The sequence below is a fragment of the Erinaceus europaeus genome, chromosome 15 (genome assembly GCF_950295315.1).
Source record: "Erinaceus europaeus chromosome 15, mEriEur2.1, whole genome shotgun sequence".
Lineage (NCBI taxonomy): Eukaryota > Metazoa > Chordata > Mammalia > Eulipotyphla > Erinaceidae > Erinaceus > Erinaceus europaeus.
The window spans coordinates 7,091,487-7,105,632 of record NC_080176.1 but is presented as its reverse complement, the minus strand read 5'-3'; the positions used below and the strand labels follow the sequence as shown (position 1 = coordinate 7,105,632).

Sequence of the window (14,146 nt, the reverse complement as noted above, 5' to 3'; positions counted from 1 at the left end):
CAGTGTGCGGCCCAGGGTGTCAGCGGCCAGGCTGGAGATGGGCAGAAGGGGACGCGTGTCCCCGTATGTCCTTTGCCTCTGACCTTCACTGTTGAGCCCTCACAGCCTGCACGGGTCACGGTCCTGGTGAATTTCCACGTTTCGCCACACGGCCATCATCACAGGCTGCTCCCTCCTTATTTTATAATATTTGACAGAGAGAGAAAGAAATTGAAAAGAGGGGGCGATAAAAAGGGAGAGAGGAAGAGGCACCTGCAGCCCTGCTTCACCGCTCGTGAAGCTTCACATCCCCCCGAAGGTGGGGACTGGGGGCTTGAACCCGGATCCTTGTGGAATCAACCAGGTGCACCATGGCCCACCCAGTCCCAAGTCGGCTGTTTTGAGTGAGGGTCTTTCTTTTCATGTTCCTTGTGGCCAGAGCACAACTCAGCTCTGGCAGCTGGTGATGCCAAGGGTCAGAACTGGGACCTCGCACGTGGATGTATTTAGCCCAGTAACGCGCGCACTCTAGCCAGTGAGCCACCACCCAGCCCCCAGCCCTTACTTTATTGTCATTATTACAACAGATAAATTAGGTCATTTAAAATTTTTTTTTATTTTTTAACGAGAGAGAACCAGAGCATCACATTCGATGCTGAGGCTCAAACTCAGGACCTCATGCTCACAGGTCAGGTGCTCTGCCCACTGCACCACGTCTGGGGCCGCCCACGCAGCTCTGACCACACGCCCTCTCTGCTCACCCCCAGGGCACCAGCTCTCCCATCAGCACCACGCCTTGTGGTTTTCATTTGTCTCTTCTGAATGCACATGGACCCCCTGACCCTCCAAACAGTCCGGACAAAGAAAGGATCCTCCTGACTCTCCAGGATGTGATGGTAAGATGGCGTCTGAGCGGCTGCTCACAGGGGGCCGGGGCCTTCACGGCCTGGGAGTGGGGCCAGGACGTAGCTCAGAACACACAGAGACGCAGTCCTCTAGCCCAGCCACCAGGAGACTGAAGATGACACATGAGGCGGGGGGGTTTGACTTAGTGACGTCGTGTGTCTCAGTGACTGCGTGAGCCTGTGTTCAGTGAGCGCTTCGGCAGGGCCAGCACTGAGGGAGTAACAGCCATTCCTCACTTGACCCCGAGTTCAGCACCAGATACTTTCGTTCCTATTGAATGGTGTGTGGAAACTAGGGACCTGGAAATAACGCTCACCTGGACCTCAGAGCAGCCAGGGCTGTGACCCCCAACTCCCTGGAGTGAACAGTCAGGGGCGGGGGCCGTGAGGTAGCTCCTTGGACAGTGTGCTGCTTTGCCAGGCGCACAGCCCACCACTCTGAAGAAAGCATCAGTGCTCAGGTCCCCTACTCCGCTCTCAGAATTTCTCTTTCTCTCTCTCTCTCTGCCTCTCTGTCTCTATCTAAAGGAAAAGTCAAGGCCAGGAGTCCCCCTGACCTGTTCTTGCTGAGAGTGTTCCGGGGCACAGCCAGGGAGCTGAGCAGGATGAGGAGTGAGGTGGGAGAAGGCGGCCCTCCCTCATGGAGGCCCCATCCTCAGCACTTAGCTGGGAACACAGACCACAAATGCTGTCCTGAGACAGGAGCAGGAGCAGGTCCAGGGCAGGAGCAAACAGACCCAAGTGGAGGGAGCATCTTGCAATGAGCTTGCCTGCAGCCTCCCAAAATGCCAGTGAGGGGGCAGGGAGATGGTGGGGCGGGCGGGGTGAGGGGGTGGGGTGGCAGCGGGGTATGGAGCTATCAGCCCTGAGATGTGAGACCCTGGAGTGGGTGGGGGATGGCTGTGCATGTCAGGGGAGCCGAGGTGAATCAACGCTACTTGAAACTCAACTATATTCTACTAGGTAAAAATGTGGCAGCTTTGATGTTCAATTTCCTGAATTCAACAGTTGTGGGGGGTGTGTGTGTGTGTGCCTGTGTGTGTGTGTGTGTGTGTGTGTGTGTGTGTGTGCTTATATATAAAAGGCCCTTGTTCTCAGGAACAGTGGGCTGAAGTGTGCAGGTATGAGGGATTCTTTGGAAAAGGGCCAGGATAAAGAATATGAGGTGACGTGATCCAGGAAGTGGCTCCGTAGATAAAGCACTGGACTCTAAAGCATGAGGTCCCGAGTTCAATCCCCAGTATCACGTGTGCCAAAGTGATGCTCTGCCTCTGTCTTTCCCTCTCTCTCAGAAATAAATAGATTTAAAAAAAAAATAAGCATAGGGGAGAAAAAATAATGGCTATGCAAAAAAGACTCTCATGCCTAAGGCTCCAAAGTCCCAGGTTCAGTCCCCTGCACCACCATAAAACAGAGTTAAGCAGTGCTCTGGTCAAAATAAGTAAATAATTTCTAAGAAGAATAAGAGAAGGAGAAAAGGGAGGAGAAGGAACATGCCAAACGCTGGCAGTTCCAGGCGTGGGTGAAGGTTACTCGGGTGTTCTTTGTACTCTCCTGATACATTTTCTTTGGGCTTTACAGTTTTCCTCAAAACAAGTTTTGTTTTTGTCTTTTTTTCAAAGCAGCACATTAAGGAAGAGATAAGCTGCTTCAACAGAGCTGAGCACCAACAAAGGAAGAAGTGGAGAGAGAGGTGAAAGCAGTGAGACCTAGTTTAAACAGCTTAGGGGCCCAGAGCAGGGTCAGCTTCCTGGCTGGGCAGTTGGACTCTCGCTGTGCAGGGTCTCACAGTCGGGGCCAGTAGAGGAGAGCTGCATAGACTCCCTCAGCATTATTTCTCCCCCAAAGCGTGCAAGATCTGCTCTGAGCTGAAAACAGGGCATGAGAAATTGGATAAGCACAGTCAGCAGAACTGCCTAGGGCCGCCACTCAGAGGCTCTGCTTTAGTTCCGGGCTGGGAATCAACTTTGGTTTCTCTTTTTCTTTCTTCCTTTCTTTTTTTAAAATTTTTTTTTAGTATTTATTTATGTTCCCTTTTGTTCCCCTTGTTTTTTATTGTTGTTGTACTTGTTGTTATTGATGTCGTCATTGTTAGATAGGACAGAGAGAGATGGAGAGAGGAGGGGAAGACAGAGAGGGGGAGAGAAAGACAGACACCTGCAGACCTGCTTCACTGCCTGTGAAGCGACTACCTTGCAGGTGAGGAGCCAGAGGCTTAAACCGGGATCCTTCTGCCGGTCCTTGTGCTTTGCGCCACGTGCACTTAACCCACTGCGCCACCACCTGACTCCCCAGCTTTGGCTTCTTTCTTTACTTATTTTTTGTTTAAAGACTTTAATTGTTACTGTTTATTTAGTGGATAGAGACAGAGGGAGAGGGAGAGGGAAAGAAAAAGAGATACCTGCAGCACTGCTCCACCACTCGTGAAGCTTCCCCTTTGAGCAGGTGGGGACCAAGGGCTTGAACTCGGGTCCTTACGCACTACGATGTGTGTGTTCTCCTGGGTATGCAACTGCCTGGTCACTTGGCTCCTTCGTTTAAACGCCCATGTGACTGTACTTTTGCAGCCTTGTTAGAGAACCAGCAGGGTTATCGCTGGGGCTCTGTGCCAGCGCTCCTGGTGGCTATTTTTTTCCTTAATAGTGTCCCATGGAGCAAGAACACGGCCTGGTGGCCAGGCCTAGCCCTCAGACCCCACCTAGAGACTGGCAATAGAGACTCTGGAAGCTTAGTTGGCACCTGGCAAGTGAGGAGGAAGAGGGTATCTCCTTCTTAGTGGCACCTACATGATCCCCTCCAGTCCCAGCACCAGCAGGTGCCCTAAGAGCTCCCGGAGATGCCCAACTGCACAGCTCAACCCAGAGGGCAGCCCAGCTGGTGGCATCCAGTAGCGCTGGGGGAGGATGGTCAGAAAGCAGGAGCCCAGCTGAGCAGGGAGTGTGGGAATGGTTCACGGGGAGCCTGTGACCTTTGACCAGCAGAGCCAAGATGTCCGGTAGAGTCTAACTCAGCAGCACTTTTAATCCTCCTGAAAAGGAAGGACTGCCTAAGGAATCAATATTGGGGGTTTCAGGCGGTGGCACAGTGGGTTAAACGCACGTGGCGCAAAGCGCAAGGACCAGCATAAGGATCCCAGTTTAAGCCCCCAGCTCCCCACCTGCAGGGAATTCACTTTACAGGCAGGCAGTGAAGCAGGTCTGCAGGTGTCTGTCTTTCTCTCCCCCTCTCTGTCTTCCCCTCTTCTCTCCATTTCTCTCTGTCCTGTCCAACAATGAACGACATCAACAATAACAATAATAACCACAACAAGGCTACAACAACAAGGGCAACAAAAGGGGGGAAAAATGGCCTCCAGGAGCAGTGGATTCATGGTGCAGGCACTGAGCCCCAGCAATAACAATGGGGGCAAAAAAAAAAAAAAGGACTCAATCTTTTTCTTTTCTTTTTTTTTTTTTTTTTTAAGAAAGATAGGAGGAGAGAGAGAAAGAACCAGACATCACTCTGGTACATGTGCTGCCAGGGATTGAACTCAGGACCTCATGTTTGAGAGTCCACTGCTTTATCCACTGCACCACCTCCCAGACGACACAGAATCAATCTTTTTTACTCCTTGCATCTGTAGCCCATTTAGAACTCTTAGTTTGGGGAATCTTAAGCATCCTCTCTAGAGCATCTAGCACTTGAGGGCTTTTCACCTGGAAGGACTCACTTTGCAAAAGAAAACTGAGTAAACTGAACAGCTCTCTCCCCACTCACAGCCTCACCACGGCCCAGTGCAGTCTCTGTTTTTATCATCTATTCAGAAGTTCTTTGGTTTGTGTTTTAGCCACATTTTTTTAAACCTTGACTCTTCCCCTCAGCTTTCTGCCTTACTTAGTTCTTGTCTACCCGCCTTCACCCCATAGAATTAAATGTTTAAGCCCTGCTTCACAAGTAGTGAAGCCGGTCTGCAGGTGTCTGTCATTCTCTCCCCCTCTTTGTCTTCCCCTCCTCTCTCCATTTCTCTCTGTCCTATCCAATGACGACCACGACAGCAATAGCAACAACAAGACAACAAGAGCAACACAAGGGAATAAATAAATACTAAAAAAATGTTTAAGCCCTCTAGTCCTGTTTTCTAACATAGCCATTTTATTGTCTTAAATCATTTTTTAATTTATAATTCACAGTGGGTTACTAGATATACAGCATCTAGTTCTGCACTCGCCACTAAAGTCCTGTGTCCTCACCCTCCCACCTGCCAGAGATATCACCAGAGTTCTCACGGAGTCTTAGAAACTGTTTTCTTCCTCCTCCTCCTCCTCCTCCTCTTCTTCTTTTTTCTTTTCTTTTTTTGCGAGTTCATGTGTGTCACTTCTCTAGTTTCCACATGGGTGAAACCATTCAGCTGTTGTCTTTTTATTTTTCACTTATTTCACTGAGTATGATCACCTCCAGTTCCACCCATCCCAAACATAATCGCACCTTCTTTAGTGGCAGAATAGCTTTCCATGGAGGGTATATCCCATAATTTAGCAGCCATCTGGTGATGGGCATTTGGGCTGCTTCCACCCTTTAGCAATTGTGAACGATGCAGCTATGAACACAGGAATGCATATGTCCCTTCCAGTTAGTCTAATAGCCACTTTAAGGCAATGGGTTTTCCTCTGACTTGTTTTGTTCTGAGCCCACTGATTTTTCTATGATGCAATCCTTTTTTTTTTTTAAAGCTGGTTTGTGACTTTTAGGGGTTTTTTTCAGTATATTTTCTTTTTGTTAGATTTTATGTTAATTTCTAACTTTACCTATTACAGTTAGAGAGTAACTTGTCCATTTCCTGTTTCTTGGGGGATTGCCCAGGCATTTGATGCTGACATCTAGCCCATATTTTCCCCTCAGCACTGACCTAGGAGAATGTGATTTTAAATTCTCATTGTGGGTCCTCGCTCAAGACACCTTTCTTAGGAAGTCTGGGCTCTAGAAATCGTAGGTGGTGGTCCTGGCTGGCAAGCCTTAGGTGTGGGTCTTTGATGTTTGTGACAGTTACACTTGTGAAGGGGGCTGGGCGGTGGTGTGCCTGACTAAGTGCACATAGTAGCATGCGTTAGGATACACGCAAGGACCCAGGTTCAAGTCCTCGCTCCCCACCTGCAGGGGGGACACCATGAGTGGTGAAATAGGTTAGCAGGTGTCTCTCTTATTCTCCCTCTCTCTCCCCCTCCTCTCTCAATTTCTCTCTGTCCTACCGATTACTAATTAAAAAAAAAAAGCCCACCAGAAGCAGTGTAGTGCCGGCCTTGTAGTGCCGGCACCAAGGCCCAGCAGCTGGAGCCAAAAAAGAAAAAAAAAAAAATTACCCTTATGATGTATTGCCAGATGATGAATCCTGTGAGTCAGGGACTGTGTTCTGTTTATCACGCTGTCCCTGTACTTAGTAGTCAGACCTCATTTGAGGACAAATTAGTTCAACGATAAGTACTTGTAGAACAAATGAATGAATGGAAAGAACAAATTAGTCAATTAACTTTTCTTCTTTTTTCTTTTTTTTTTTTCTTTTTTTTCCTCCAGGGTTATTGCTGGGCTCGGTGCCTGCACCATTGAAGCCACCGCTCCTGGAGGCCATTTTTCCCCCTTTTTGTTGCCCTTGTTGTTGTAGCCCTGTTGTGGTTATTATTATTGCCATTGTTGATGTTGTTCATTGTTGGATAGGACAGAGAGAAATGGAGAGAGGAGGGGAAGACAGAGAGGGGGAGAGAAAGAGAGACACCTGCAGACCTGCTTCACCGCCTGTGAAGCGACTCCCCTGCAGGTAGGGACCCGGGGGCTCGAACTGGGATCCTTATGCCACTCCCTGCACTTTGCACCATATGCGCTTAACCCACTGCACCACCGCCCGACCCCTCTTTCTTTTTTAATCAGTGCACTACTCAGCTCTGGCTTATTCTGGTGGTGTTGGGTATTGAACCTGGGACCTTTGTTGCCTCAGGTGTGAACATATTTGGCAAAACCATTATGTGATCTCCCCAACCCTCAGTTAACCTTTTGACACAGAGTAAAATCCTTTCTGACTTAGGCAGGTTAAAACAGGTCGTATTCAGGGGGTTAATGGAGCAGTGGCTCACCGAGTAGAGCACCGCGCTTGCAGGCCTGAGCATCCCGTGTTCTGGAATGGTGCTCTGGCTTCTCCCTCCCTCTCTCTCTCTCTTCCTGCTTCCTCCCCAACCTCTTTCTTTGTGTGTCTCATGTGAAACTCTCTCCCATATGTAATAGATAACATAAATCTTTTTTAAAAATTCATATAAAGGAATGGAAGCAGTGAGAATTGCAGTTTATAACAGGTGCTGAGCTAAGGGCATTTGAAGCCTGACTTGACAAGCCTGTTGACCAAATGAGAGACAGATATTATTATTATTATTGTGTGTGTGTGTGGGGGCTATTCTGGCTGCAGGTCAGTGACCTCTGCCCTCCCAGGGATTACTACTTCCTCTGGAGAACTGCCTTAAACACCCACAGTTGCTTTGTTGTCCAAATGCTCTCAGTGGTCTGAAAAGCAGACAGTGCTGTTGTCTCTGCTTGACACTGTATAACGGCTACACTGGGTCTAGAACAATCTGAAAACACCCATGTCCTGGCTGTCCCCTAGCCACGTCCCTTCAGCATCCTTGTCATATTGTCACGCACCTTGCCCCACATCAGAAGAGGGCTCAGAGACACAGGATGGCTGGGGCTGGGCCCGGAACCCAGATGGAGAACCCAGACATCCAGCCCTTCTCTTTCTTAAGCAAGAGGCTGCCAGATTGCCCGCTCACACTCAGCACACACTCACACCACTCCGTCAGTACCCTGGAGACGGGGGACACTCTCGGGCACGCAGGGAGGAGCCAGGACCTCACTGTGTGGCCCCTGGGCTGGGGCTCCAGTGCCCTGAGCCTAGAAGACAGTCCTGGGCTGCTGAGAGTTGGTGCCTCGGTTTTTCTAGAAGTTTGACCTGAGACCAAAGCCTCTGTGCTGGTCACTGCTGTGGTGCTGTCATCTGGAGCACTGTATGTAGTGGGACCCCACCTCTGCCCAGCTCAGCAGGGCGACCTCAGTTCACTGACTGTTCAGCCGCTGTATTCCACTCAGTGGTCCAGATCTGGCTCCCCTTCCGCTTCCTTCCCAACTTCGCAGCAGGAAAGCCAGTCTGTGCACAGGTCCCCCTCCCCACCTCCTCTGCACCTCCGCTGGGAGGCTGGGGGGCTGGAGGGACGGGGTTCCGATAAAAGCCCTTTTACTTAGCATATCTGCAGCACTGCACAGCGAAATGGCCCCGAAACAGGTTTGAAAGTCAAGCCAGATGGGAGACAGTCTTTCCAGGGTGACAGCACAAAAACACCTGGGAGCTCTCCCCAGCGCCATGTCTCTTTGAAATCTGGGCAGGTTGGCTTTCAAAAGTGAGCCATCGGGGTCCACGGCTTTCCAGATGGAAAGGTTTTGAACTGCTTTCTCCTTGGTCGCCACCCCATTTGTCCCTGAAACAGATGGCTGTGAGCCATGTGGGCAGGAGAGACCCCGGTTCCCACAACGTGAGCAAGTTCATCGTCTCCCTTTGTGAAGAATCTGGGCTTCTCTCTCTGTCTACATTGCATAAATATAACTATGGCACTGAAGTGTGTGCTCATTAGGCAGGGTGCAGAGAAACTGGAGGGGATATTGACATTCAGATTTCTTTCTTTGGAGAGAAATCATTTTTTGGTCTCTTTTTTAAAATTGCCACCAGGGTTGTTTCTGGGGCTCAGTACCTGCACAAACCCATCACTCCTGGTGACCTCCTCCCCCTTTCTTTTTTATTTAAGAGTATGGAGAGAAATCGAGAAAGGTGGAGAAGATAGAGAGGAAGAGAGACACCTGCAGAGCTGTTTCCTTATTCCCAGAGCTTTCTACCACGTACTGGTGATGGAGGGTTTGAACCCGAGTCCTTGGGCATGCTAACTAGTGCACCACGCCTGAAATTTTGGGGTTCCCAGATACACTGGGTTTAGTTACAGCCTTTAAGACAGGCTTGTAGGGGCCAGGCAGGGGTGCACCCAGTAGAGCACAAAGACCTGGGTTCAAGCCCCTGGCCCCCTCCTGTAAGGGGTAAGCGTTATGAGCAGGGAAGCAGTGATGCAGGTGTCTTTCTCCCTCTTTCTTAATTTCTGTCTTTTTAAATAAATACTTTACCCTGAGATCATCCCTTAAAAATATCTCCTCCGGAGTCAGGCGGTAGCGCAGTGGTTTAAGCGCACTGGTGCAAAGGGCAAGGACCGGCGGAAGGATCCTGGTTCGAGCCCCTGGCTCCCCACCTGCAGGGGAGTTGCTTTACAGGCAGTGAAGCAGGTCTGCAGGTGTCTGTCTTTCTCTCCCTCTCTCTGTCTTCCCCTTCTCTCTCTATTTTTCTCTGTCCTATCTATCGAACAACGACATCAATAACAACAACAGTAATTACAATGATAAAACAAGGGCAACAAAAAGGGAATAAATAAATAATAAATAAATAAATAAAGTCCCCTCAAAAAAAAAATCTCCTCAGCTTAATGAATTAGGAACAAGATTAAGAGGTCAGAGTGAACAGTTTCATTTTCATTCAAGGGAAGTGACTCCCTGCTGTGGAAAATTGGGGTTGGGGTTTGTACACACACAGAGACTCACTCACACAGACTCACAGAGACATATACAGAGAGACTCACTCACACAGAGACACGCTCACAGAAACATACACAGATCCTCTTCTGGTGGCTAAGGGGCTTCACCTGACATCTCCCGCACAGCTTCTCAGACCTGCCTTTATTGTTGGGGTCTTAATCTTCCTTGACTGTGGTTTTCTATCTGGGCAACTTTTCCCAAAAGGCTCCTGGGTACACCCACCCCACATCTTCCTGCTGAGGTGGGCGGCTGCACCTTCTGGAGTCTGGCCCCTGACTGCGGATGCGGAACTGCACAGGCCCTGCTTGTCACCTGCCAGCGGGCGCTGCCGCCGCCTTGTGGATCGTGACTTTTTTTTTTTTAATTATTTATTCCCTTTTGTTGCCCTTGTTGTTTTATTGTTGCAGTTATTATTGTTGTTATTGATGCTGTTGTTGTTGGATAGGACAGAGAGAAATGGAGAGGGGAGGGGAAGACAGAGAGGAGGAGAGAAAGACAGACACCTGCAGACCTGCTTCACTGCTTGTGCAGCGACTCCCCTGCAGGTGGGGAGCCGGGGGCTCAAACCGGGGTCCTTATGCCGGTCCTTGCACTTTGCACTACCTGCACTTAACCCACTGCGCTACTGCCCGACTCCCGGGTCATGACTTTTCTAACAGTTGGCTCTCTCTGGAATCTGCAGGCTGCTGCCCCCTGCTTTCCAGTCAGGAGTGTGTGGATTTGCAGGACTTCAAACATCAATATACGCCATTGATTGCTTTGTGTTTGTTTCTATCTGTGGTGGCCCCTTGCCTGTGTTACCACCACTCCCAGTGGACGTTTTCCTTCCCTTCCAGTTTGGGGAGGGGGAGGATGGAGAGAGAAGAATTGACCATGGAGCTTCCCCTGGCGCCGTGCATAGTGCTCTCCCTTGTGGTGCTGGGGGCTGAGTGTGGCAAGGTGTCCGCTCTGCCAGGTAAGCCATCACCCCTCCATCTGACAGTTGGTTCCTTTAAAGTCCTTTGTGACAAGTGTCTACACCAGTTGGCTTCCTGGGTTCTGTAAGCTGCTCTGGCAGGTTCATTGAATTGGGGGAGGGGTGGTGGGGGGCTGGGAGGTTCTGATTCAGAGCCCATCAGGTCAGACACACAGGTGACAAGCTGGACGTGTGGTTGGCCTTTGATGTTGGAGGGGGGCAGTCTTGTGGGACTGAGCCTTGACCTGCAGAAGCTGAGAACTCGAGTTAGAGAATTGCTTGAGTGTGTTGGAAAAACACATTCAAGTCAGTGGTGAGGGATAGAATTGAGGATGAGAATCAGTCTCTCTCTCTGCCTCAGGCATTCCAGGCCCCCAAACACCAAAGTTAACTCTGTAAATGTCAGTCCACCCAGAAGCTTGTTGGCTTGCTCTTATATTTTCCTTTTCATCTTCAGAGCAAAGGAAACACACGAGGTGAGATGATTCTGGTAAATCATCATTTGGTGCATGTAGTCCCTAGATTCGAAGGACCTGTTTTTCAAGGGGCTTTTCTCCAAGTACCATATCGCAGTGGGGTGTGTGTGTGTGTGTAGGGGGTAGCACATTGGATGAGGTGTGAGACTTTCAAACATGAGGTCCTGAGTTCAGTCCCCAACATGGCATGTGTCCTGTGTCCTGGTAGTCTCTCTCTTCCCTTCCTTTCATTAAGAAAATAAATAAATTTAAGTGCCATTATCTGAGGTTCAGGAGCTGGCCCAGGGTATAAAGCATTGGAATTTCAAGTGTGAGGCCCCGAGTTTGATTCCTGGCAGCTCGTGTGCCAGCGATACTCTGGCTGTCTTCCTCTCTGTCCCCGTCTGTCTCATGAATAAGACCCCCCCCCCATCTCGGCATTTGACAGGAGCTGAGGAAAAGCCTGGAGCTGAGCGTTCAGCTGCAGAGGAAGCAGGACTCCTCCAGTGATGAATACGACTCTATCGAGGAAGACGTGCTCTCCGAGCCCGAGCTGGAGGACCTTCCAGGCGACGACCCCCCACTTTCTGGTGGGGACACAGCACAGAAGGACGCCCCCGACACTCAGGAGGCAGACGGCCACCCTCCCCGGCACCAGGACACCCTCGTGATGCTGGAATTTAACCCGACCTCCCAGGGTGAGCACCTCTGGCTTCTCTTTGCTTTTGGTGTCAGCCACACCTCCTCAAGACTGTGTGTGCTCTGGGGTCCCCACTTTCCTCCCCCTCATGGGCAGAGAGGTGCCCTGCTGAGCCCCTCTGTTCCCGGAGTTCCTGTTGGCAGCATTGTTCCACGTGCCACGCTGCCACTTAAGCCCCGCGCCCCATCTGGGGTGAGACCAGTGTCTCTTCAGACGTGCTGAGGTTTGGAAGCCTGTGTGTTCTAGAATATTCTATCTGCAAGTTGGCAACATAGCTGCTGGTTTGAGCCTGGGCCCCCACCACATTGAAGGAAGCTTTGATGCTGTTTTTTCTTCCTTCCTTCCTTCCTTCCTTCCTTCCTTCCTTCCTTCCTTCCTTCCTCTCTCTCTCTCTCTCTCTCTCTCTCTTTCTCTCTCTCTCTCTCTCTGCCTGTCTTAAAAAAAGAAGATAAATCTAGAATATTCCATTCATTTACACACTGTGGGGTACTTGACACTTGGTGACTCTCAGCATGTTGGTTTTGCTGTCTGGATCACACACCCTTCACCCTGGGCCTGGGTGGTGCCTGGCACAGAGCAAGGGCCTGGAAGGGTTTTGTGAGTGAGTGAGTGAGTGAGTGAGTGAGTGAGTGAGTGAGTGAGTGAGTGACAAGTACCCAGCAGAGCGTCCCTACTCTGTCTGATGCTGTGCTCTATGTCAGTGTCTAAGCCCATGTCTCCCAGCAGGCATCACGAGGGAAAGGAATTTATCTGCCAAGCGGAAGGACAACGCAGAGGTCTTTATTCCCAGCAAACTGGAGCCAAACCCGAGCCCCCAGCTCCCCGCCGTGTGCCCAGATCAGGAGAGAGTGTACTCAAGTAAGGGCTCTAGGGCTGCGGCCCGGGAGGTGGCGCAGTGGGTGAGGCTCTGGACTCTCAGGCATGTGGTCCCGAGTTCAGCCCCCAGCATTGCATGTACCACAGTGATGTTCTGGTTTGTTATTCTCCACCCTACCCCCCAGTAAGTCCTTAAAAATAAGTTCTGGGGGACCAGGAGGTGGCTCCCCTGGCGGAGTGCACAAGACGCCGTGTGTGAGAACCCGGGTGTGAGCCCCTGAGCACCGTGTGGGAACACCCGCATGGGGGCAGCTTCGTGAGTGGTGGAGCTGTACTGCAGTGACTCTCCTCTCACTGCCTCTCATCCTCTGTCTCAGGAAAATAATAACGGAAGCATTCCTGCATGCCTGCTGGGGGTGGGGGAACCCTGTGGGCCTGGAGCTCCAAGTGGCAGCCCTGGCTCTGTAACCAAGGCCTGGCTCTCTAACCGCAGAGTTACTTTATTCTTGTCTTTTCTTTCAAATTAATGTGTTTACTTCACACGGGTAATCGTGTGGACAACAAGGACTCAAGTCTGAAGGTGAAAAGAGCTCACAGTAGAAGGCCAGCCTGGGGGTAGGAGAGAGTCGCCTGGTGGAGTGCACACCTCACCCTGCGTGAGGCCCCAGGCACCCGGGGAAGCTATTACCCGTAGGAACTAGAGCCAGGCCTTGGTTAGGAGAGCTCACTGGGGAGGGTGTCTGCTTTTGCCAGGTTCGAGCCCAGCCCCTAGCCCAGTGGAGGAAGCTTCAGTGCTGTGGTGTCTCTCCCTCAGTCTCTATTTCTCTCTTTCTGTCTGAAAAAAGTCAGTCGGGAACAGTGAAGCCCCGACAATGAGCAAAGAAAAATACCGCTAAGCTCGGCTGCGGGTAGAAGTGGACCAACGCAAGAGTTTAATGAGGCTGTTTAGATAGCGAATTAGGAAGGATGGCTGCAGGGGCCAGCAAAATAGCTCACTTGGGTAGTGCACTGCTTTGCCAGCCCCTGGCCCCTGACCCAGGAACCAGGTTCGAGACTGGTCCCCACCACTTTGGAAGGAGTCCCAATACTGTGCGGTCTTTCTTCTCCCTCTCCCCCTCCCCCTCCCCTACTCTCTCAGTGTGTGTGTGTGTGTGTGTGTGTAGTAGCTCAGAGCAGAGAAGCTCAAGCAACAAAAATGAATAAATAAAATTTAAGAAGCGGGGGTTGGGCAGTAGCACAACGGTTAACCGCACGTGACGCAAAGCACAAGGACCGGCATAAGGATCCCGGTTTGAGCCCTCGGCTCCCCACCTGCAGGGGGGTCGCTTCACAGGCAGTGAAGCAGGTCTGCAGGTGTCTCTCTTTCTCTCCCCCTCTCTGTCTTCCCCTCTTCTCTCCATTTCTCTCTGTCCTGTCCAACAATGAACGACATCAACAATAACAATAATAACCACAACAAGGCTACAACAACAAGGGCAACAAAAGGGGGAAAATGGCCTCCAGGAGCAGTGGCTTCATGGTGCAAGCACTGAGCCCCAGCAATAACCCTGGAGGCAAAAAAAAAAAAAAAAAACTTAAGAAACAAGGACAGAAAAGGAAAACACCAATTAACACTTGAACTGGGTTGGTTTGGTAGATTGCACCAAAGCAAAGGACTCTGGGAAGGAGGGCAGAGAGGGGTCACCCAGTCCTG

The 14,146-nt window shown here is 50.6% G+C and overlaps 1 protein-coding gene across 5 annotated transcripts in view; it reads left to right on the top strand.

The window, feature by feature from the left end:
- Positions 1-14,146, top strand: part of KATNIP (katanin interacting protein) — a 117,756-nt gene that overhangs the window by 59,914 nt on the left and 43,696 nt on the right. For all 5 annotated transcript variants that reach the window (XM_060172742.1, XM_060172739.1, XM_060172738.1 and 2 more), the window contains 3 exons: positions 747-875; positions 11,386-11,635; positions 12,364-12,495. In XM_060172742.1, coding sequence (XP_060028725.1) covers positions 747-875; positions 11,386-11,635; positions 12,364-12,495 — 511 coding nt within the window. The remainder of the gene's footprint in view (positions 1-746; positions 876-11,385; positions 11,636-12,363; positions 12,496-14,146) is intronic.